Raw genomic sequence first — 25,122 nt, 5'->3', positions numbered from 1 at the left:
TTCGGCCTTTCAACGGCAAGACGCAAATTGAATGAAATTGAATGGCAGGGTTATCGTTTATGCATTCTTTATTAACATTTATCACACTAAACTACTAATGATAAAGAGTTACAAATATGAGTTTCTGCGCTTAGGTGTTTCTCTGAAAAATTTCACGTATATAAATTCCATCAGATAAAAATTGTTTTAGCTACAAGTTGTACCTTAAGTTGGTTAGTTCTCTTTGTTATTCCGGCGAAATTGCAAATAGTTTATGGTTTTTTATTTTCTGGCACATAGATATGCTTGTGGGTGTAATAACATTTAATGCTAAGTGTATCGTTTTCGCTGAACACAATTGGCGAAAAGGAGTTGGATTCGAAAGATATATCTAATTTATTTTAATGACCGAGAAAGAGCAAAGAATTTCTTTAAAAATTGTATAGCTTCGTTTGAACATATGCAAACGTTTTCTTTTTTTATTGCGATTCATGGCAGTTGGCTTGACTTAGGTCCATTTGTTCGTGCATTATAAAGATAAGCAATGAAAATTTATTTACAAAGAAAATGGGTTGCGGAAAATTCGTTTGGCTCCTTTTATGGTCTTTAATACAAGTATTTTTATTCGATTCGTTTGTAAATTTTTATAAATTGGGCTTCCGCTTCGTTAGACATTTGCATTTTGTTTTCCTTTAACATATTGTTTAAATTTGTCTGGCAACTTGTCGGTTTCGTCTATTTTTCGATTGCCACTTTACTAGACTATTTTAATTTTAGCTTTATGAACGCTGATGATTTTTCCTGTATTATTATGTTGTTCTCTCTTGTTTATTTATTATTTAAGCTTTCCAAATATTTTAATTATTCTGTTTATTTGCCACTGGCCATTTTTCTTTTGTTCGGCGAATTAACGATTTCCTTTTTTATGTTTTATTTGTTTTTAATTGGTTGTAATACGAGATGCTATTTAGCTGATAATGCACCTGGCTCTTTTAAAAATGCAGATCTTTATTTGAATGAATTACTAATGATTTACAAATTGGCTTTGCATTTTTTCTTTTATCTTGTCAGTTATTTATAGGGCGTATATTTTAAATTGTATTGGGTATTACTTTAGTTCGCTTCCAATCGAAAACTAAATGTTAACCTTGAAAGGTAAAAATAAAAGGAAATATTTTATTGTTTATTTACAGGTCAGAAAAACTACCAGATATCCATTTCAAAATATTCACCACCTAAGAAATAAAGTTCAGGCCAATAAATTAAGGCTATCATATTGGCAATAATTATATTTTCGTATGCCTCATTTCGATTGGAAAATAAGGCGAAGGTAATTTTCATTTCCATCGGCAGTTTGTTTGCTTTCATTCCGTCGTCCGCCGTTAAACGCCACTTAATTATGCAATATATAATTGTTATTGAAAAATAAAGTAGTTCGCCGACACGAAAACTCGGCACTGAGGACCTCTCAGCGTTTTCCTTTGGGAAAAGAGTCGTTTAATTGGATCGACTTCATGTGCCGGCGTTCATTGTCTTTTATTTGTATGTATATATCGGTAATCGGTTTTCGGTGGTTAAATTGTATGCACGTTTATAAAATGGACCATTCAAGAAGTTTGTTTGTTTCCGTTTTCATTGCGTCTGTTCTCTGCTCGATTGAATTATCTCGTAAATATTTATGTATTGGCCACAAGTTGAATACTTTTTGCTTGAGACAAAGATAAAGCTTTTCGTCTGTCCGTAATCTCTATAATATATTAATATGCTAATGAGTAAAATTTCCATACTAGCTTATGCATGCGTGTGTGGATTTTTTGGGAAAAATTCATCGAGTTTCCTTCTTCGTTTGTGTGTTGTGGGACTTCATTCGGTTGGTTGGTGTTTTTAACTTTACATTTCTAATAGAGCTACGACAAAAGACTAGAAGAGATCTGACAAATTGTGCATGCGGTTCACGTAGCCGTGTGTGTGGGTGGGACCATAATACCAAAATATAAGTTTTATAGCACCCAATTGCTACGGGGTATCTTCGATTTTCCTTATGCTTGTGGCTTCGATCACACTCGAAGAAAATGTTGCCGAATCTTATACACTAACGACAGTTTAAATGTGGAAAAGTCTGCGATTTGCAATTTGTAAGTGGGTCTAAAGTATGCTTCGTAATATTTTGAGCTCGGAACTCCCTGGGAGATACGACAACCTTTCTGTAAAGCATACTAATAGACATCATTTTGGGTGTTTACAAACCACTCGAGATATAGTTGGAAACCCGAAATATATAATCATAAGATACCATTAGCTTCTAGAGTTCTCCAAAGACAAGTGTTTTCTCCAGCGATTCTCCGCTTCCGGCGAAACTTTTCTCCCAGTGTTATTGCCACATACCATATTCCTACACGGACGTGGTGATTTGCTCCACGAACTGAACGGCATTGGGTCGGCACAGGGATTGGGATCTTTTCAGCCGGCATTGTGGATTGTTTCGCAATGCTGAGTTTCCCTGCCCCGAACCCGCACCCTGGCTATGGCGATGGGGGGTTCTTTGCAGGGAGGCATAGGCGTGCGGCACGTAGATGAACTCCCGCGTGGGTGCCGGAAAAGTGGCAGGACCCTGACGACAGTTACACTGCTGCGACATCGTGGATAAACCCTCTGGAACACTGCGGCTGCGGGTGGAACTGGGTGGGCCAGGTGGTCCGGGTGGTCCGGTTGGTCCGTGAGTTCCATAGGTGACCGGATTCCTATTTGGACTGCTGCAGGTGCATATCAATGGCTGACGGTCCGCCGATCCCGGGTTTCTGCAAAATGGCAAGTCAATTTCCATGGTTTAGGCGGAGTGTCAACACAGTTTTCGGCGTGCGGCAAACTGGTACGAGTAGCTCAGGCTGGCATCGCAAATGCCAAAGTGGCAAATTGGCAAAATGGCAAATTTGCGGCCTGCATGAGCAACGAAGGACGCCGCCAAATTGATTGTCTTCCTAGGGCTTCTAGCCTGATTGCCATTGATTGTTTGGTTCGACGGGAAATCTTTTAATTGATTTTGGATTCAATTCAGATGTTGGCTTTCGTTTTGGCTACTTCGATTTTGAATCGATAACTTGATTGAAGTCTCCTATAATTGCACTTAAGCACTTATTAGAAAAGTCCATTTAACCATAAAATATTACTTTCTTTGGTTATAACGAAAATAAAATGAATCTAACAATTAAACCACGTTAATGTAGCAAATAAATTTAAGAATGTGAAATGTTAAGCCCTGATAATTTCGATAAACGCTCGTAAATTGGCTTCTCGCTTTAGCAATGTAAAAGCTTGTGATAAATAACATTAAACAATTATTGTTCGGGAATTAACAAAGCATTTCCACACAATTTACCTGTTGCAAATGTGCATCACTGCTCTTAATTTAATACTTTCCCTGTTCAATTGTAATCCCTTTGACTTTTAACAATTTACTCGATGTAAGCTGTCAATAGCTACTTAGCTTGTAAAATTGGCAGACAATTTCCCACAGATCTTTGATTTGCCATTCAATTGCATATAAAGAAAGCCGGTTCATTGCACACGTCGGAATGATTAGAAGTCCCTTTCCATCCATCCTACTCACTTGTTGCTCTTGTGACAGCCCAGCTCGTAGGTGCTGTGCCAGCTGCAGTACATTGGGCCATCGCAGCAGTTGCTGTGCTGTTGGATGAAGGACAGACTCCGCTGCAGTCGCTTGCCCATCTTGGCCCCAATGCTCCCCTGGCCCAACTGGTAGGCTCCACGCCCCTGCACGGTTCAAAAAATGTTTTAGTTATAAATATAGTTAAAATGTCTGAAAGATAAATGTAACGATTGTTTCTCCCAGTGATAAATTACCTGATGCTGCTGCAAATCTAGATTGTGACAGGCCAACTGCTGCAGGTGGGAATGTTGCTGCTGCTGCTGCTGTTGTTGCTGCTGCTGCAACATGTGCCTCTGGCAGAAGTTTGTCTGCAGATAGGGCTCCATTTGATTGAGACTAATGCAGCTCCGACTGAGCAGATCGGGGGCGGGATACTCCCCATATCCATAGTCCATCGGCAAATGGGGGCGATGCTGGCGGGCGGAGGCGTGTCGCATTAGCGTTGGAGTCGCCAGATGACCATTTCGCTGCTGATAATGATGGTGCAACTGCTTCTGCTGTTGCTGATGCTGCTGCTGCGGTTCGCTTATGAAAAATATTATAATTCCCGAGATGGCAGCCGCCGCCGAACATATGTAATAGCCCGCCCTTCCGTATTTTAGGGAGTAATCATTCAGAAACGAGGTAAGTGGCACGCTTATCAGCACAGGAACTGACTCCACCCCCCGAATGAAGCCTGCAAAGGAGAAGAGCCCAAAGTCAAATCCGCAATTTAAATATTTAAAAAGTCTGAACTCACCCCAGGCCTTGGAGAAATGTTTCAGCTTGATGCGTTCGAGTGCCAAAATCTTTAGGGAGTATTGAAAGCCGCCCAGACCAATGCCATACAACCAGCTTAGTATACACAGGCCCGTGTAGCCCATGACGAAGGATAGAAAGAGGATAGCCAAGGCCACAATTGATAGGAACAGCTGGGGGAATACATTAATGTTTGGTATGAGCAGGGTTAAACTTTAATATTAGCATAATTGCTCATAATAAATTGTTTTTATCGAGTGATTTTCAGTCAGTGTCAGCTAACAACCCTTGACCCACCTGCGTGACAATCTTGGTATTGATCACAAAGTGCCTGATCACAAAACAACGTCTCAGCAGAGCTCCAGCTATAACCACACCCAGGGCCATGGAAATTCCCAGAAATGTTTGCAACAAAACCAATTCTTGCACATCAGAGCCCTGCTCGGCGGCATTGAGTGCCTGTAAAATAAAATACAGATTTTGAGCACCTTTAAATTTATAAATTACGTTAATATTTTTTAGGAGGTAACATCTCCTAAAAACCTCTCAGATTAGTTAATGGAAACCTGGCATGCAATAAGTTAGAGAAATTAGGAAAAGCACTTACCATTAGGAACATGGGTGTATAAATGCCAAAGGAGGCCACGCTGGAGGTCATGAGTAAAATTTTAACAGTCACCGATTTCAGAGATGATATGTCCAGAAAAAAGTACTTCGGTGTGCTCTCCACATCCTGGCTGAGAATCGGCTTTTTCTCCCTCATCTGAAAATGGAAAAATGGTTGTGGCCACGGGCGGTGGGCGGTGGTAAATCAAAACCGAAACTTTGCACAACACACAATTTCCCACCTTTTTGCGCTGATTTTTGAGATGCTGGATGGCCCGACGCTGGGGATGATAGAGGGAGGTGGGTCGGTACATTAGGCCCATGAAAAAGCTGAGTGCCGTCAAAGCAGCGACAATCTGGAGGCCCAGGCGCCAGCCCGCCTTGCCCACGCCCTCCTTCAAAATGACGGAGAACAAAGCGATGCCAACTCCCTCGCCGGACATGGCCACCATTTCGACGAATTGACGGCGGCGCTTAAAGTAATTGCCCAGCATCACGGTTGATGCCTCCCGCACCATGGCGACCCCAACTCCGAAGACGATGCCTGCGGAAGTGTTTCGAATGGTGTTTTGAGTACACGGAGAGAAAATAGTAGCCACTCTATATCTACTGTAAAAAAGATTGATACTTTTAAGGCTGTTTAAAAGAATGCAACGTTTATCGTTTAGACTAATATGTTGCATACTTTTAGGCACCTGGTTTTCTCTCAGTGCTTGCGGGTGCAAATGATAAGCGACTTCCGGTGCCGTCAGGCTGGCATCTGGCAGGTTATTTATTTATATACAAACCATATACCCGGGCTATACGCACCATAACTGAAAACAACCTGGCCAAATTCCGTGGCAAATGAGGTGAACAATATGCCCAGGGGCATCACCAGACCACCCACGATGGACAGCAGGCGGATGGAGCGTTTACGGCACAGCGACACCACAAACGATGTGGCCACCATGGAAACTGACCAGCTCAAAGCGCCCAGCAGTTCTGTAAGGAGAAATTAAGCCCGTGAGTGATAATGTTCTTAAGCGGCGGAGTCAACTTGACGAAGGTCACAAGGAAAGGTTGTGGAAAGGTAAGTTGTGGGTGTTAATGCCCCTACAAATATGCGGGGTCCTTGCTTTAAACAAATTAAAGATGCCGATTAAAGGGGACTGAAATGTTCATAAATCAATAGAACGCCCTTTAATTGAATCGATTGAATTGACAAGGCGATTGCTTTACATAACTTTATTTGAATATTAATTTGGCCATTCAAGCAATGAAATTGGTTTGTTAAAGATTTTTATTATCATTTCCCCAATGAATTTAAAATTAATTTTTTTTTTTCAAAACAAAATTTTATCTTCGCTTCTATAAATAAAGATACGCAGCCAATTAACTTGAAAATAGCATTGTTTTATAGCCAAAAGCAATGCACACACAACTGGCATAGTATTAACACTTTATTTTTACGATTTATGGTTGGCTTTTAGAGTGCTGAACACTTTTGGCAATAGACAATATTCACACTGCTCTTAAATGATGTCCGCACTGTCAAGAGCAAATGAAATTTATGCAAAAGCCCACGCCTACAAACATGTATTATTCACAAACATTTGCATTTCTGGCCCAAACAGTGTGACAAACATTTTGATTACTCGACGGGGGGGTTTTGAAAATGGAAAGCACCACAAATGTGCAGGAAAACAAGAAAATGACCGAGCGATAACAACGGACTGCGACGACCATGATTACACATTCCCATTAAAGAACGGGCCGAAGGATTCGTATTCGAGCGAATAACCCCTTTTTTCCATGACTTACCTATGCCACTGGTATTATGCAAATACTGGACGGCATAGAACCACAAAAGGCCGTAGCTGAGCTGCAGTCCGGTGGTCAGGATGTGGACCAGAAAGGACACTCCACAGATGATCCAGCCCCAGCCGCCATCGGGATAAAAGTACTGCAAGTGCACAGAGGGAAATTAACGTATACAGGTATATTAAGTATATATATATACGTATATATATATCAAGTATATTAACTGCATTCAAAAAGTAAAATAATATTAAAATCACTGCTGAGTCCTTATAAAGTTGTTTTAAAGTATGCAACAAATAATTAAGCCAGAGAACCATAAGTCCTTTCATTTTTATAGCATACACTAAAACATCTTTTAGGTTCGCAATAATAAGGCTATATAAATTATATCTAGTTTCTTTCAGTGTACAAAGAATATCAGAACAAAGGTTGGCAATTACTGTTTGACATGTCCTATTTGCTGGGCACACTTTCTGTGGCACTGCTCACCTGTCTGATGCGTGTGGTATCCACTCCGGTTCGTCGCAGTGCCGGAATGTTCCGGTGCAGCAGGTGGAACTCTCGATCGGCCAGTCCGGGGAATGCCGAATCCTCCTCGTCGGTTATATGGCTGGGATGTGGGGGCGTGGCATGCAGGCTGGGGTGATGATTCGCCTCGTAGCCTGGGCGATGAAAAACAATTGAAAGCTGATTAAATGATGGTCTGGTTTGCTGCGGTACTCGAGCCAATTCTTAGGGTGTTACTCCGGTAATATTAAAAACAAAATATTAACTGTATTTTGGCACCAATTTCAAGTATTAAAAGACCTGCAGGACCTTTGAAAGTTTCTCCCTTGGCAGTGGGAAAATAAATTTCCCAGCAAAGTAGGTGGTGGGTTTTCTTTTTCAATTAGAACCTAATTTATGGCCTTTTCTTTTGAATTTTGCATGAGTGTACTTACCAAAATAGCAGCCGCCGTTGGCCATCAGGTTCTTGTCCCTTTGTTGTTGGTGGTGGAGCTGCTGCTGTTGCTGCGTCGGCGGTGGCTGATGGTACCAATTATCGCAGAGGCAGTATTGCGGGCCGTACTGGTGGGGGTGGTGCTGATGCTGGGCTACCGGGTGGTGCTGCGCCTGATGGTGGTCATGCTGATAGTGGCTCTGATGGGCAGGTGGCATGGGATTGTACATATAACAGCAGCCATTTATATTGGTGTTCGCGTAGCGAGGCGGCGGCGGTGCGGGCATTACACCCGACATGCCAGAACCCACTGCACCACCCAGCCCGCCAACACCACCGCCGTGTCGACTGCAGTGGGGCATCATGGGCATGGTCATCTGGTGCTCAATGGTGGGCAATGTGGCATAGCTGCCGAAATTGTCACAATGCCGTTTGCTCGGAAATCTGGGCAGGGTGGGTGGTGTGCTGGTGGTTTGGGTGCCAACGCCTCCATGGCAGTGACGTGTGGGCGTGGCCGTGGACTGCATTTTCGTTTGCTCAGCGGGTAAATAGGAGAGCCGTGGACATGAGACCCACCAGGCCAGCGGTTGATTATTGAAACGACACTCGTAGCACAGATATCGCTGGTTCGTCGAATCCTTGTCTGGTTTCGTTTGGGCGGTTTGGGCGGTGTTCCCGCTTCCTGGATGCCCGGCAGGTTGCTTGGGATGCTCACAGCTGAGATTGTATCTTCGTCACAGGGCACATTTGTTGCACAGCACCGGACTGCGTTGTTTGGGCCTCACCAGACTCGAGTACTGTCGTGGATTCTCTACGGGATTCTCTTCGGGATTCTCCTGCGGATTCTTGGGAATTCTCAGCCAGGAATGACGGTTGTTGGTGCTACTGCTGCTGGGCAACAACTGGGGGCAGCTGCCATAGAGCGCCGATGAGGTATTCGATAGGCGGCGGTAGTACGGTATCCTCTGCTCCATATCATCGCCACTGAACGAGGAGCCCAACTTGTATGGCTGACTGCGACCCGGCAGCAGGCAGGATATGACGCTCCGGTTATCTCTACTATCACTGCAGTTGCAATCACATGTGCACTGGATGACCATTGTACTCCTCCGGCTCCCCCCGAAAAAATGCTTTTAACTCGTGCTCTTAACTCGCTGCAACGAAGTGTTGTCAACTTCAATAATGCCCACTCCTGCAGCACATTATTTTCGAGTTTGGGGTCTCGGTTTCGGTTTTCGGGGCTTCCGTATCGGTTTCGAGCTCTCCAGGATTTCTAGGCAGCTGCCGCCGCCAGTGTCTGACCGAATCCATTTGGGGCCATCTCTACGTTTGCAAGCCAAGCGCAAAATTCTGTTGCCGCACTGTGAAAAAAAGATATAGTTTACATTATCAAATAAGTAAAAAGAATAAAAAGGACTCAAGGACAAGTTTTAGAGATCATAGGTCGTTTATTAACTATAATTTCAACTACTTTTATTATTTAAACCACAGAGAGTTATTTCAGTATTTGATTTCAAAACGTTGCACTTTTTTTCAGTTTTCTAAAATCCCAAAACAGTCACAGAGCCATATAGAGATAGAATTAGACGATGTGAGAACGGAAAAAAGCAGAAGTGAAGCGAACCAACGGGAGTCGATAAATAAATCAAATCAAAATCAATTTGTTTACTCTACACCAGCACACAAAACAAGGAGCATATGCAATGCATAATTCAATTTGTTGTTCAACTTCGAATGCGTGTATTTCAATTGCCTGCCAGCAATGTTAGTCGAGTGGGCGGGGTGGGCCGTGTGGGGCAGGGGGCGTGGCACTCACAGAACTTGGGTAAGTGAAACTTTGCGGTCATTGTGGCAGAAGAATTAGGGCAAATTGCGACCGGCACTTCGTATAACACATTTATGCTCCATCATATTTTATTTGCGCTTTTCAAATTATTTAATATCCTCAATGGAAATGAACTGAAAATTGCTCAAAGAATGAGTCCCTTTTAGCGAGGAATTCGTGCAGCTCAATGTGTTCACATTGACCTGGAAAAATGTTCTAAATTTTTATGAATGTTTACCCGCCGGGGAATGTGCATTAAGTTTCTGTTGTTAAATATTTAAAATACTCGCTTTTGCTACATTCAATAGCAGATGACTAAAGTAATATACACTTTTTGTAGGGCATAGCAACGAAATTAGTATTTGGTCAGCTTCGCACATCGAGAACCCTTATCAATGTCATGCAATATGGAAAATAAATGTCGAAATGTGTAGTGAATTTATTACTGGCATATATATTTGCCAATAATGTTCACTTAAGTGCAACACTTCGCCAATTCGGTTAACTCAGTCTTCGGATGTCAACAAAATGAAAAGTTTATGCATGTTTCAATTATAACTCTTTAAAGTTCTTGACAAGATAATTTCCTGACACAAATTTGTCAGCCTGATTAGGGCGCAAAAGTTACCTTCTTGAGCAGGAGAGTCGTGATTGAAAGCACCTTCATCAAATGTGTCAGCTATGAATGTTGCAAGAATTTTCGTACAACTTGAACATAGAATTAATTGAAGTTTAGCTTCTCTACAAATTCATGATCTACACAAATCCCAATGTTGACTTTATCCAGAAATGACTGAAATTTTCCATCGCTTGGAAAATTCAAGAAGCCCCTGGTTTACACAAAAAATTGATTGATTTATGTCTTCATCGTTTGACTATTTCTCCATTAAGGAACGATGGTATCATTTAGATTAGTCCAATGTCCCATCGAGGAGCTATAAAAATGATAAATGATCTGTAGGAAAACAAGTGAACGTGGGGGAGTTGGAAAACAAAAGCATCGAAAGGGAAACTTGCATCATTTTGCATTGGGAAAACTTTGCGCAGCAGCATATGGCCCAGTTATCCAGTTTTATGGCTGCACACCCAGCGATTTGGCCAACGAGCATTCTCGCATTTCGCCTCACAATGCACAGAGGCGCATTTAAATTGATTGTAGGAAAAGCGGAAGCTTTTCCCGAGAAAAGAAAGTCGAGGAAAAAGAGCAACATCAATCAAAAGCCCGCTCCAAAGGATCTCAGCAGGTGGGCGGTGTGTGGTGAAGTTTTCCTGGAATGACGCTACGACTATTACCTGTGGAAACATAAAATTTAACAACATTGTAGCAAAGAGCAAACAGGCTATACATAACGATATCCTATGCTATCCGCCGTAACGCTGCTTGGTTACACTGGGAAAAAAGGGGTGTAGGTGCTTATAATTCTCCTTTAAATTTACTACCTTTTAAGACGGACAAACTCTTTTAATCATTCTTATTTTCTCGTTGGTATACATTTTAAAACTCTTTTTCACCTCAATACATTATTATAAAATAGCAAACCATTTTTTCCTGTACAGAAAATTTAAAAAAAATTTTTGATTCCCATTTTTCTTTCCTTTTGTGGGTTGTTGGTGTTTTTCACAGCTTTTTGGGGTTTCCTTTGTTGCTGCGATGGTGCGTTGCAATAAAATCCTTAAATATCCTTGTGGCGCATGGACACAAATATGACTCGGTCATGTCAGCAATTTTATGTTCTTTAAAATGCAATATTAAAATGTAAGAGTGCCGTGCGATGATGGCAACGATTTCAATACGGACCCACTCACCTACCATCATTTTGGCCCTCGACTGGCGAAGTGTTGACTTAACTGGTCATTGACTTTACCAACTTTACGCTGCAGTCAAAATTATGCAGTCCGTTTCGGAAGTGTATGACACCTGACAGCAGCCGATTGGGGGATTAAGTTTTAATAAAGTCGTTGGTGGCTTATTTAATTATATGTTGTAACTACTGCCTAAGCTGATTGATTAAAACTGAATTGTGGTTGCCTCTAAGGAATTACTTAATTGATTAAGTTTCTTGTGAGTTAAAATTTAATTATAATTAAAACATAAATCTAGTTTCAAAATGTTGTTGATTCAATCGATACAGAATTTAATTTGTTAGTTTCATTTAATTAAATCCGAATAAATGGAAACTTTTGGGCACCTAAGTAAAGTATTTTTGATGCTGATTCTGCAGGGGTGGTGTTACACTACTGAAACGCACTGTTACCACCCGCTTGAGACCAAAAACTGCCGCCGTGTGTCTGTGCGGTTGTGTCAAAAAAATGCCAACTTTTATTTGCAGGGGGCGTGGCGTAGTGGGCGGCCAGAAGGTGAGATTTAACTGGATGCCGGGTCATTCTGGGGTCGGTTTACTTTGCTGATTAAACATATGCGCCAACATCAGCGAGCCGCAACAAAGAGGCGAAAAATAAAGGGAAAAGTGCGGAGAACAGCGATGGCTCAGCCACATAAAATTTATTTAAACTTTTTAGCTAACGTTTTTCTGCGCGGTTCGAGTTTGTCGCCCCCAACCCGCAGATAATGGGTATCATATTGCCTCCGGGTTTCGCATTTTAGTTTGCTTCTTTCTGCCCGTTTTTTGCACTTTGCATTGTAATAAACACGCGACAATATGCGAACAGCATCAGCAACATTCAGTGGCAAGACCATAAACAGCATCAGCACCCTTAAATAAAAATAGAAGTATATAAAATGCGCCGAGCGAAAAGGGAAGATAATAAGAGGAAGCCGGCTTCGTGGTGGCCATGTTCCAATTACAGTTTTCTGCTCGTGGCCAAAACAGCAGGCGTCCCGTCAAGAGCTTATGCGGTGGATAAAAGTTAAGTATTTAAAATAAACTCAATGGTTTCAGGTAAAAAGGCTAGCACACAACACGTGGATTTAAAACAATTTCGCAATTCAGCGTTTTTACAGCACATTTAACTTTCTAAAAGGTCCGGAACATCCATTAGCTGACATATTTATATCCTCATATATAAATCAAGTACGTTTATAAGTTAGGCATGAAGGGTAGAATTATTATTCACATCCATTACAAATTACCTTACAGAGATGCTTAACTTTTACCACTTGTTTTCCCGATCGAACAATTCAAACTTTTGCACACATCGAACAATATTGAGATATGTGTGACAGTCAGAGCACCATTTTCAATTCAAAACAAGTTTCGAACAAACGACTTTGTGAACTGTATCGAAATTGTTTGCCAGAACACGCTGACCCGACTTTCTTTCCATTTCTTTTGCCATATGCACTTACAACTTTTATTTGGCCGCCTTGCCAGAAAAGGGTACGAATTTTGATGTCTTTTTGTTGGCTCCTTTCGGGATATACAATCTGTATACGTATATGTATATGTATATAAGTGCCTCTTTGTGTGGCTGTGTGGGTATGCGAAATGCGAAGAAATTTCGGCACTCCCTGGGGCAAAATCATTTGCAATGCAGCCAGCGGCAAAGGGATATATTAATACTTTTTCATTTAGTTTGCAGACATCCCGAAAAAAGGAACGAAAACTTTTCAACTCGAACACTTCTTGCGCCGCCTGTAAGTTTGCGCATATTTTTTGGCCAAGAAAAACTCAGCAGTGCTTACTGATGGATTTATGTTCTTAGCCAAATTACGAATTGAACCGTACATGGCATTAAAAAGTGTCCCCAATAAGCCAATTTGAAGGGGTGCCTCGTAAATAATCGGGTTAGGCGAGGTTCATCCTTATCGGAGGTGGAAGTGCCCGACGAGCTGTGAACCCAACTCAAAAATCCTATCACGGGCATAATTAGGTTTGCCGCCAGCGTCAGCCAGACATTAAAATTGATATTATTCCCGATATACATTTTTAATGCTAACCGTGCTGAGACCTCAAAAAATTAACCACACCAAAAATCGGCGGCCATCCGGAAATTCTGTCTGCTTCTTTTGGCAGGCGTGGGCCGCATCATAAAGGAAAAATTTAAGCCCTTCTTAGCTGAAAAACGACACTTCCTTCCGTACATCTCGCGTGCAAAATGGAAAAGGGATGAATCCCCGGCGGAAGTCAAGCATCGTCTCATCTCGTTTCGACCCGGCCTAAAAACAATGAAAATTACAAGGCATTCCGGCAGGCGGGGAGGGGAATTCGCAACAAATTTCCTGTGTCGTGCGCCTGGGTTTATCAACATCAGTGCTTAGGCTAAGACTGCACTGGAAAAAAATCTAGTGTCAAGTGTCGAGGCAGCTGAATTCATAAAATGAATAGAATAGTATTCAGAAATATGATTATGTTCCATTAGTTCAATGTACAGCACGTTTTTTACAGTGATTTTTAAAGTATTTAAAGTATTTTTTTAAAAGTATTTTCTTTTAAATGCTTTTATTTATTATCACGCCTCCTTTACATTAACTGATATGTGAAAACTCTTTTGTTATTTTCCCTCTGCATGGAAAAGCGTCAGCGGCTGAGCCCGGAAACCCACATAAACATTTTTATTATTGGCTTCTGGGCTTCCCTAAAATAAAAGGCTCGTGGCAAAAGAATAATAAAAAAATGGGGTCTTAGCCCAGATGTGTGTTTGTGTTGGACCGGAGAATCGAATTAGCATGCGAAATCTTTTGTTTGACTAACAATGTGTCAACGTGTGTGACGAGAAAGCGTTAGTCTCTGTCAGCTCATCGATGGTATGGAGAATGGAGCATGAGGCATGGAGCATGGAGCATGGAGTCTGGATCCCAGCCAGACATCTCGCCATTAGGGCCTTGATAGAGCTGCCACCGAGTTTCAGATTCCGTTCCTGCCTCGGGCACAATGGCAGCCACGAAAATGGGAACAGCACCCCCAGTCGCCCAATCCGCAAAACCTCATCAATCTTGTCGAGAGAATTTTGCTAAAAATTTTGCAAATTGATTTCGCTTGTGCCAAAAATACTAGGTGACAAAAGCACCAAATGTACTGCACGGGGGCAAGGAAAAAAGAGGTCGCAAAAAAGCAATGCATCCTTGCAAATTATGAATGGAATTGTGTGGTCATTACACGACTGGCCAGCATTGTGCCCCATGTCTGACATCCTTTTAGCTGTTTGCCATCCATCGTTGGCCTGCTTAATTAATGTTCGTTTGCAATGGATGAGGATGGGGATCAGGATGGCGATGTGTGTGTCCGAGATGTGTCCCCTCCAATCTTTGTTGACCTTTTGGCGAATGCAAGTTGAACCAGTGTGGCTGGGCCAAGTAGACTCAAACAGTTTGTGCTAAATTAGCAAATGACATAGTCAACATGGCCAACTTATTGCGATGGCAGAAAGCGGAGCAGCAGCCAGGATGAAAGGCCTGCTAACCCACAAATGTACGTGCACTCCCCAAGCCCCGCCTCCCTTTCACCCACTTTCACCACTTTTTCCCGCCGCCCTCGTCTTTTAGTGCTGACACAAAACATAATGCCGGCGGGCAATGCTCTTTTAAGCACGCAGCTTGAATGGCGCCCACTGGGAAAGAAATGCGGCTGACAGGGCACAGTGGCTCCAATTTATCGGAAAGTTAATATGCGCCGCAATAGTTATAATTCCAACAAAGCTGAGTATTTGTTTAAATGGTTTTTGCTACAAGAATTTCATTTAGAAGGACTACTCAAAGTGGTTTGCTAGAATCCGCAATAGTGGGCATTGAACTAGTTTAAAAGATTAAATTCCTTAATGATAGAAGTAATACCATTTAAGTTTGGTATAATAATAGGCGAACTTCCTTCATTTCAGACATCTGTGTGTAATTTGGACTTTTTTTTTAATACTGCAAATCGAATAAGCCAAGTTTCCTCATTTCATTTGCCAAACTGTCCAAATCAAAACCCCCAAATCGTTTCCACTGTCCTTCGAAAGTTGGGTGTCTGGCGAAAGTGCCTCAAACGCGCATAACAATGATGATGATGTACGTATATATGCAAATAGAATAATATTCATACATATATATATATATGTATTTATATAACTCTGCAAGCCCTTAAATGCCAGAGACCAGGCAGCTTTGTGTAGGTGATGGGCTCATCAAAATTGTGACAAAAAAACAAACAGACACCCAGCTAAAGGGGCTAACAAAAAGTTAAACAAAGCGACTGACAGTCGTTCGGCTAATGAAAGGCATCGGGGAAAACTCACTGGCTGACTGACAGTCGGTTTCGCAGGGGGATAAACAGCCCACCACCACCCAACACCCCCCTCGGGGAAACTCCACCCCCCCCGGAAAGCTACAAACATAAACGCCATGCTGATAACTTCTTTACGTCTGGGGCCAAGTAAAGACATTGCTCTCCAGAAAAGAGAAAAAAAAAGCAAACAGTCGAAAAATTATGCCAAGCCAGCAGAACCACCGGAGAAATTGCCAAGGAAAATATATAAAATTATTTTAAATTGAAATTCTGTTTATCTGGCTTGGTCCTGCGGACAGGGCCAGGACCAATGAAAAATCCAGCACACATCCTGCCCCCATATCTACCGCTTTTTGGGGGTAATTCAATAAAGTGGAAAATGATGCTCGTCGTCAACGTAATTTGCTTTCGTGGTTTCCACAAATCTGCCAGCAGCAGTTAGCAGTTAGACAAGGGCGGGGGAGTCGAAGGAGGCGAAGGACTCGGCTAAAGGACTTCGTTCTGAGGCTCTTGAATGCCGTTAATCGGTCCTTCAGATCACATCAAACAGAGGCAAGTACCGCCAGACCCCAGGACCAAATCATCCAGCCAACCAACCAAGCGAGTTCCAACTTGACTCCGCCGAGTTGGCATCATCATCAAGTGATAAGTGTGGACAGTTAGCGCGGAGTAGGGAAAGGAGCCATAAGTTTCTAGCACCTAAAGTGCACAGGAAGAAAATACTGTTTATCTGGTTTAAAACTGAACTTACTCGTTTTATTGGGCTGTCTGGGGAAAAACATAAATATTTTTGCATTCTAAAAATCACTTTTTGCTCATAACATGTTTAGGAATGTAATCAACTTTTATGGAGTAATATAAGTACACTTATCGTAAAATAGGCCAAATAAAATCATCTTGCTGGAATCCTTTTAACGGAATTTAATGGGGCGAAGTATAAGCGGAAAGTAATGATTTTTGGGGAATTTCAAAATGTAATTAAACTTATTTTCACCTTTAAGTGTCAATTTTTTTTCTAAGTGCTTTATGCAGCCCTTCCATATCAGTTAGTTTTGGGAAGCTTGGCTCGTAGCTCAGCCCCTGTTAAACTCAACTCAACTTGGCGCTCATCTCATCATCGTCATATGGCACACAAGTGGCAAGCGATGAGTTTTTGGAGGAGTCCCAAAGAAAACCAGGCGGCATGCAGGCAACAACAACAACTACAACAACGGGCGCCACACAAAAGGCGTTTGTTGGCAAGGGGCGGGGTGCGGTGGGCCGAAAGGCGGTGGTGGTCGGCAGGAGGCAGAAGGTAGAAGAACGGGCTTGTGGAACGACCCCATTACGTGCCAAAGCACTAAAAACAAGCCACACGAGGAAGCGTCACCAAAGTTGGTGGCCAGAAGTGGAGCAGGGTACACACAGACGCGGTCACAAAAATAGTAACCGGATATTGTTTTATTAGAATTTGAACCGAATAGATATCAACACAGAACACAGATGGCATTTATAAAAAGTTTTTTTCACACTGATATACATTTTAATCATATAAGGTTTTTTAAAAGTTCAATAACTAAGTTTACGCAAAGATTTTGCCATAATCGATATATTTTCATTTTACATTCTCAAGTTAAAATAATTTATATTCGGATTATTAATATTTATTTTTATTCTTAGTGAATTTTAATACAATTTCCACATATTTTAAAATTTTTCTAATATTCCGGCGAACATCGTTTTGAAAGTATCTCCATGGGGAAGGGGGCCTACAAGTTTACAAGGCTTATAGCGAGAGTCTGGTATGTACAAATATGAGGAACGAGCGATGCTCGTAAATTTTGTCATATTTTTTCGCTTTTCTTCTCATCTGTTATTTTCATTCTTTTTTGTTTTCTGCACTTAAATTTTTTTCGCTTTTCATTTGGGCTTTTCCCTTTGTTGTTGTTGTTGGAGTGTTTGTTGCTGCTGCTGTTTCATCGCACATTTTCATGTTAATGCGCCCGAGCTTATTTTTCATCCTTGTTGTTGTATTTTTATTATTTCCTCCGCACTGGAGTTTTGTTGTTTTTAGCAGCCCATTAAAAAAATGCGAGCACACGCACAGTTTGACATGCACTTTTAATCGATTAAAAAAAAAAAGGGGAACTGCAAAAACTTTTGCACGAACAACGAAAAATCAGAGACGAAAACCAAAAATCAGCATAAAAAAAGCCACGAAAATCTTGCTGCAATTTTCTTGGCACACGATTTTCCATATTTCTTTTTATTATTTTGTTCCTTTGCCTGTGTGTGGGTTTCTGTGTCTTTTGGGGTATTTTGCTGATGACTGCTCTGCGATTAAAGTTTACTTTTTGCCGCTTTAATTGAATAATAAATTAAGCGAGTGGCACCCAGGCTCAAGGAAAAATAAACTGGGAAATTTGTTGTAGACAAAGTGAAAAAGTTTAAATGGCACTTCGAAGTTTTCTTCTTTGGTCATAAAAGCAAATTTCAAGTAAATTTATTTCATATCATAAAGGTAGCATATGTATGTACATAATATTTAAAATTACAAGAATATATATTTTAATATTTTTTAAAAGTGCTTAATGAGGTTAGTTTCTTAGATCTTCCAGCATACTATGAATACAAATATAAATTATTAATATTATATCTTCCCACCAAAGAAAGAAATGCATTTGAATAAATTTAAATTTAATTTCGCGAAGATAAGCTTTTTCTTGCCATTCAAATTAATAATTTCAATTAGAAGATAAGCCATTGTCCTTGCACAAGCACTCGTGTATTTAAGTAAAAAGGCTTTTCCACACTGAAGTTCCATTTAAGCCCCAACATTAGAAGATTCTTACATCTGCTCCACTTTCTTCTCTGTTCTTCGCGGCTTTTGTTCTCTTCTTCAAGTTGCACAATAAATGTGTAATACCCATTATTTTATTATTACGCTTTAAATTTTATTCTGCTCCTTGAACAGAAGCAATGAGATGAGTTGAGTTGCTTCAAGGAGCACCGAGAAATAATAAACAAATCACAGGGAAAAGTTGTCCATGTTTATTTGCGGTCCTGCGAGGCGGATGAAGGAAATTTTGCAAAAATAGCAAGCGAAAGGAGTCATCAAGGCAAGGATAATTGCAAAAACATTAAGCAGGAGAATCTAAAATAAGTGTCATTCGAGCAGATCGAAAACTGAGCTATAGACCATTAATGCTGAAACTTAATCTGGTTCTACCGTGTAACGAAAGTAATACCATCATCAATAATTAATATACCATAATGCTTATGGTATTTATCATTACAACTGAGCTTAACTTAACTTGACTTTTTTGGTTCTAAAGTTTTAACAAGTTTTTCTAAAAACATCTCGTCGCAAAGCAAAACATTTTGATGCTATCGATAGTGCTTTCAATTTGCTATTTATGGTCATCGTGTGTTTGCTTATATACGTTTGATTTTGGGGGTTTCATGGAGGAGTTGGTGGCGACGATGCCTGCTTAGAGCTGCACATTTGCCAGATACGAGATAGCTGACAGATACAAAATGCATAAGCTGCTCAAAGTTTAATCGGTTTATGTGACAGCTGAGAGGGATTTCCAGGGGGTGACACTCTACTAAATCACAAAGGATTTGCAAGCCATAAACTGCCATGACCAAAACGAAGGAACCGAAAATAAAACGCTGCATCAAGTGGCTGTCAATGCGTTTTGGTTAGTGCTTAAGATAAGATGCACTTCGCATTCCCAAGCCCCAAAAGTCTCCTTGGGATTAAACCCCAAAATTCTGGAGGGTAGTACAAGCGCACAGGCTTCGCAGGGCGAAGAAAACGCACCGAGGGACAATTAAGCAATGCTGGAAAAGCCATGGGAAATGGAAGTCGGGGAAAACCAAGGGAAACCCTTGTGTGGTTTGTGCGGCTTGATTAAGAAGTTTTCGGGTTATAAATGATACAAGCGCCGGCAAATTATTCAAACTAATTGGTTTAAACACTGCAGGGAATCCGCTCCTTTGAGCGCTTTAAGTAAAGTTGAGAATTTATTCTTGAGGAAAGCCAAAGAATTTTTTCGACCCATTTTCGGGGCGGCTTAGAAAGAAAGTTTTGAGAGAATTGGGCGGAAAGACAAGCGGAAAATATGTGCATGTTTGCTTGTAATGAATGAGCTTACTTAAAAAATTAAGAGAAATTTTCAGAAAACTTGTAAATCCAAAGTATTATATTTCACAATGCAATAAACAAAGTGTGCTAACTAAAAATTGACTCATCACTGCCTTATTGATGTACAATCACAAAGTACCAAAGAACATAATTGGATAAAACACTTGTTCATCTAATTTATTCTAAAGTATGCAAATTACCCATAATGAGAAAACCGTCTCGTTTAATTAGCTTTGAGGATTTGCATTAAATGGATCGATCAATAGCAAAACGCCGAATTATGCAGCGTGAAAAGATATTTTCAAACTTCTAAATGAATCATGATCAAGCTGAAGAAGAAAAATCTAAAGTTAATCCGCTGAAAGCTGAAAATTGTTCAACAGTTGTAGGAGAAACTCCGGGCTGTGTCTTCATTAGCATACTGTTAACAATTTAAAACTTTTAAAGTCACTAAATTAGCCGAGAGTCTTATTCAATGTTTCGTGAATTTTCAAGAAATATGCAAATTATCCGCACTTTATGCCGACGACTTCCATCTAATTAAAAACTTTTTCCTGCCACTGCGACGCGACTGGCAAATTGCTTCAAATCGAAAAGGTCAGGGCGCTCAACTCGATGACTTTCGAAAGGGTCTCAAACAACAATGTTTCAACAATGGGCTCACAGGTCAATCCATGGATATTGATACGCTTTTGTCCCTTTTGTTTTTTCTTTTTTTGCGGCATCCCCTTCGAAAGATAAATCTTAATATCTATCTAATCAATAAATAATTGGCATGTCCTGTTGATGCAGCCTCACAAAATATCCATTTCACTGTAATCGAAATCCATAGACAAATCTGAGATAAGCCAATTGTAAACAAACGGGAAAAGGTTTCTCCACACAAGCTCATCTCAAAAAGCAAAAAAAAATGAAACCCAAAATTGTTTCAAACAATTTTTGAAGCGAATCAGCAGGACGGAATGAAACGAAATACTTTCGATTGACATATACGAATTTTGTTGTGATGGAATCCAATGTTTACAGGACTCGAAATGAACTTGTTATTCGAGTGGAGTGAAAAACAAAGGGAAAAGCAAAAATAATGCATTTGTCTGCGGGCGGGGAGTTGTGGAAAATTTTGTGCGGAGTTCAGCAGGGAAAAGGGACGAAACAGGACGAGTTCCGTTCTCTCACGACTCCTTCAACACAAATTTATTCTTGTAAATGGAAATGGAATGCTCACTCGGAAAAATAGAAACAAGAGTTCGAAGTGTATAAAAGTTTAGGATTTTGAAAAATTTAAATATTTTTATTACTTAAATCCCATTGCTCATTTTGATATATAATATTTTCTCAAATTTTATTCACGTTTTGAATAACTTTTTTTTTATAAGAAAAGTAATGTTTTTGCTTAAAATATAGCACAATTTGAAGTGTGGCAATTATTTTTAACAACGTGTTGGCAAGTGTAGAGCGCGGAAAATTCGCGTGAAGTGTCCTGGCACTTAACCGTTCAATTGATTTTCGACAAACACCTCACCTTTCGCCTGTATTCCCAGCTGACGGCTAGTGTCAACATTCGGCATCGGAATGCCAAAAGCGAATCGCGAAATCAAACTATGCAAATGAATTCTGGCTGACTGACTGGGTGGCTGGCAGGATCGTGACCCGCGAATCGCTTTAATCAAAACCGAAAAGGTGGCCTGTCACTAAATGAAATAAATGTAAATTTCATAAATGAAGTGAGCACACGTCCATCCAGTTGGCATGGCATCAATATATCATCAATATAAAAATGCAATTACAGGCTGCCGCCTGCCAGCTGCCTGCTGGGTAATCGCATAAAAAATTAACCAAAGAATCGCGCTAAACGCTGGGCTCGACCCGTTGGATACCTTGATTTTCCCTCATTCATGGCCGCAATTTTCCCAGCGCTTTTCACCGCATTTCCCTCTCCCGGGGAGTGTTCGCCCGAAAGTATGCCACGGAAAACTCAAGCAACTCCGACGGGTTTTCCACCGCCACTCTCTGGCTGGGCCAAAGTTTTCCTCACCATTTATTTGGTATCAGCGGTTCTAGTTGGGTTTTTCGCGTAATTGTCAGGTTGTCACTCTTCGCGTTGGGTAAACTTTGATGTTAACTCTCTTTTCGAATTTTCTGAATAAGCCGGCAAATCTATAGCTATTCAACGATTTTTGGTCTTCCCTGCTGACCAAAATTGAAAACTTCGATTCTAAAAACACGTAGCTTGTATCGAAAAATACAAGAAACAATCGCCATTGTTCTCTGCATATTGTTTCATTTACTAGCAATTGAACAAATTGAGGTATACCCAAAAATGCACTTTGAATCTTTTATATCAACCTTAAATAAACTGTGCTCGGTGCCATAAATTTCTATTTTTAATTCACTGTAAAATTCCAACCTTAATGCAAAAAGTGCTCATGTAAGTTAAATATGCTCTTTTTATATTTTCCCCGCCGCAATAATGAATAAATAAGGATGCGAAAAACGCTGAAAGTGTGGAAATTGTGTATGCATTTGACGGTTAAAGTTGGGATTAGTTGCTAAAGAAAGTTGAATTAAAGCACCTGCCAACTTTTCATTCTCCAGTGCCTAAGACATAATTCAACCGTATTGCTGAATTTTAAATCTATTTCAGGAGCCAAGCAGGAGTTGCTACCCCAGCTGCATTCCCGTCTACTGTGAGAATAATCTAAAAATATCTTGTTCTCATAAAAATGCGAATAAATTGAGTGAAGATAAAATGTTACCTCCACACCTTCTACCGGCGCCATATCTCAATCAATTCCATCTAATCCGAATACGACCTGTTTCGCATTTCCGCCTGATCAACCGGTAAACCAAAGCCCACCGCAATTATTCAGATACCCCTTAACTAACCGCATCGAGTTACAATTACCATTGCCAGAAACCATTACAATCGATTCAATATTTGTCAGGGAAATTGTCATTAATATATAACGAGTGTGCTGCAAAAGTGTCCAATTTCCACGGATGGAAACTCTGATTAATCTAGTTGGAGACCAGCAGCTACTAGCACTTTACTCCTTTCTCGCTCGGTTTCGCCACTTTAGCCAATGCCCACCCCCTTCGGTCACCTTTCTCATGTTTCTCCCTACACTCTAAAAAAAGTTCTGAGATTTTGAGGAAGCTAATTAACAGCAAGATCTACTTGCAGTTAAGTATGTTAAAATAGTTAAAACCGAAACAAAACAGTTAAGAGATATGCTTTAAAATCTGATGAGAATGTAATTCGTAGGTGTGAAGTTATAGATACAAATTGCAATGACTTACAATATATATTACCCGGGCTAATCAACTTTCTACTACCATTGCATAAATGGCTAATTTGACGCCAATTGACGTGCGTTAAAGACCTGTCAAAGTGATGACAAATTTTTGGTAACATTTTTCTCGGTGCAAACCTCTCACTAGAGCTTATGTATAATGCATGGCATCTCTCGACTCTTGGCTTGTAAACGTAGCCAGGCAACGGCCAACAACTTTGACTGGTCTTAATCGCTGGCAAAGGAAAACCCGGGGAAAAGCGGCCGGGGGGTCGTGAAAACTGTCAGCGTCATTGCTATTGACGTCCGTCCTCGCACTTGGCTTTTAATATTCAAAATAGGAAAATGGCAATAGGAACAGAGCAAGTAGGAAAACGGCACCCAAAACGAACCTAAAATCGCCGAATGCACAGAAACAACATTGTGCTGGAAAATGCCGCTGTCGCTGACAGTTGACGCCAGGAATTTATATTTATATTTTCACGGTTGGCTTTTCTTGGCTGGTTTTTATTTATTACATGTATTGCCTTATTTTGCGCTTTTTTTTCTGTATTATTTTGACAATTTTTCGGGCGAAAATTGTCGGCACTGGAGGCACTGAGACACTGAGATACCGAGATACTGGGAAAATGCGGAGATGCGGACAAAGAAAAGACCGACGCGAGCGGGCGAGAAAAGCGACGGAGAGACTGGCTTGTCGGGCAGTCGAAATTCAACTGAATCCGCTGTTCCACAACCAAAGCCAAAGAGACCGGACCGGCAGAGCCACCCGCGCCTCCAGCACCACCAGCAGCACCACCCCCAAAAACCGCACCACTCTCTCTCTATGCAAAATAGCCAAATAGCTGAGGAATTCGCCTGAAGAGCACGTTTGTCTCTGCGGGGATGCCCCCAAAGAGAAACTGGGAGAGAGTCCCCCAACAAGGAGAGAGCTTTTCCAGACCCGCTCCCCTCCCGAAAAAGAAAAGGAAAGCCCTCCGTCAACGAAACTGGAAAACTCTGCAAATTGTCGGAAAAAATATATAGTAACAGAGTTTTTCCAGCACAACAAAAAAGCTCTCAGTGATTACAACTTACACCAGAGAAGCAGACAGATAGAGAGAGAGAGATGGCTAGATAAGAGTTCGAAAGAGAGAGCTGCTATGAAGATAGCGCGAGGGGGATATAATTTTTGACTTGTAATTGAAATTTCATGGATTATTAGTTCACCCAGACAGCTTGTGGGCGAATAGTAAAAAATCGTTCGAGACCAAATCTCTGCTCTTCTTCCATAAAACCACTAACCATCCGAGTGCTTAGGCACCACCCCAAATCCCCCCTTTTAGAACCAACTGTTGATTGAGGCCAGTCCGAAATAGCAACGGTCCTAGGATGAGGGAATTCCTCCCGTCCCCGTTTAGGCATTGGAATTTGTGCTCTTTTCGTTGGGGTGCTCCAGCCCAGTCCAGCGCAGCTCCATGTTAAGCCCCATCCCAGCCCCAAAACCCATCCGAAAAGTCTCTGGTTAATGAAGCGCTTTATTGGACCATCGCCAAGGGCCAAAAAAGAGGTGAATGGAGCAGACCAAGACCCGATTCGCACTTGGTTGGCTGGAGCTATTCGCCTACATGGGTCTTTTACACCAAGTGTTGAAGGTCAGGCCCTCGGGGGCCAAAGCGTTACTTCTCTTTTGTTTCGCCTTTTGTTGGCCCGAGTGTCTGAGCTGTTATTGCAATAGCAAATTTTGGTAATGAAATCGAAACAAATGCCGAAATTGGCAATAAAGTGGTTCGCAAGCGCCAGCCAGAGTGGAATTTTAAAAAGCATGGCAACAAATTTAAAAGTCTGTGATAAAGTGCAAAGGTGGAGAAATACATGTATGCAAGCTATGATGACTTAAAATTATTTAAAAAAATTAAAACATTAAATGATATTTTGCTGATTTTAAACTTAAAACACATTTTCCACTTGAGTAAATTCGTTGTGCTTGGTGTTCAAT

The 25,122-nt window shown here is 41.0% G+C and overlaps 1 protein-coding gene across 1 annotated transcript; it reads right to left on the bottom strand.

Moving 5' to 3' along the window:
- Positions 1-50: 50 nt before the first annotated feature.
- On the bottom strand, positions 51-23,837 carry LOC6613283. Its single transcript, XM_032727028.1, has 13 exons — positions 23,537-23,837; positions 8,479-9,094; positions 7,735-8,313; positions 7,283-7,455; positions 6,794-6,935; positions 5,801-5,974; positions 5,233-5,534; positions 4,992-5,147; positions 4,682-4,843; positions 4,386-4,557; positions 3,841-4,322; positions 3,587-3,750; positions 51-2,777 (listed from the first exon to the last, which is right to left on the bottom strand). Exons 2-13 carry the CDS (start codon positions 8,831-8,833, stop codon positions 2,372-2,374), a joined length of 3,267 nt encoding a protein of 1,088 aa, XP_032582919.1. The 5' UTR covers positions 8,834-9,094; positions 23,537-23,837; the 3' UTR covers positions 51-2,371.
- Between the last annotated feature and the right edge of the window lie 1,285 nt (positions 23,838-25,122).

Source organism: Drosophila sechellia, chromosome 2L, assembly GCF_004382195.2.
Source record: "Drosophila sechellia strain sech25 chromosome 2L, ASM438219v1, whole genome shotgun sequence".
NCBI classification, from domain to species: domain Eukaryota; kingdom Metazoa; phylum Arthropoda; class Insecta; order Diptera; family Drosophilidae; genus Drosophila; species Drosophila sechellia.
Note: the sequence above shows the minus strand (reverse complement) of the source record. Positions and strands in the feature narration are given on the sequence as shown.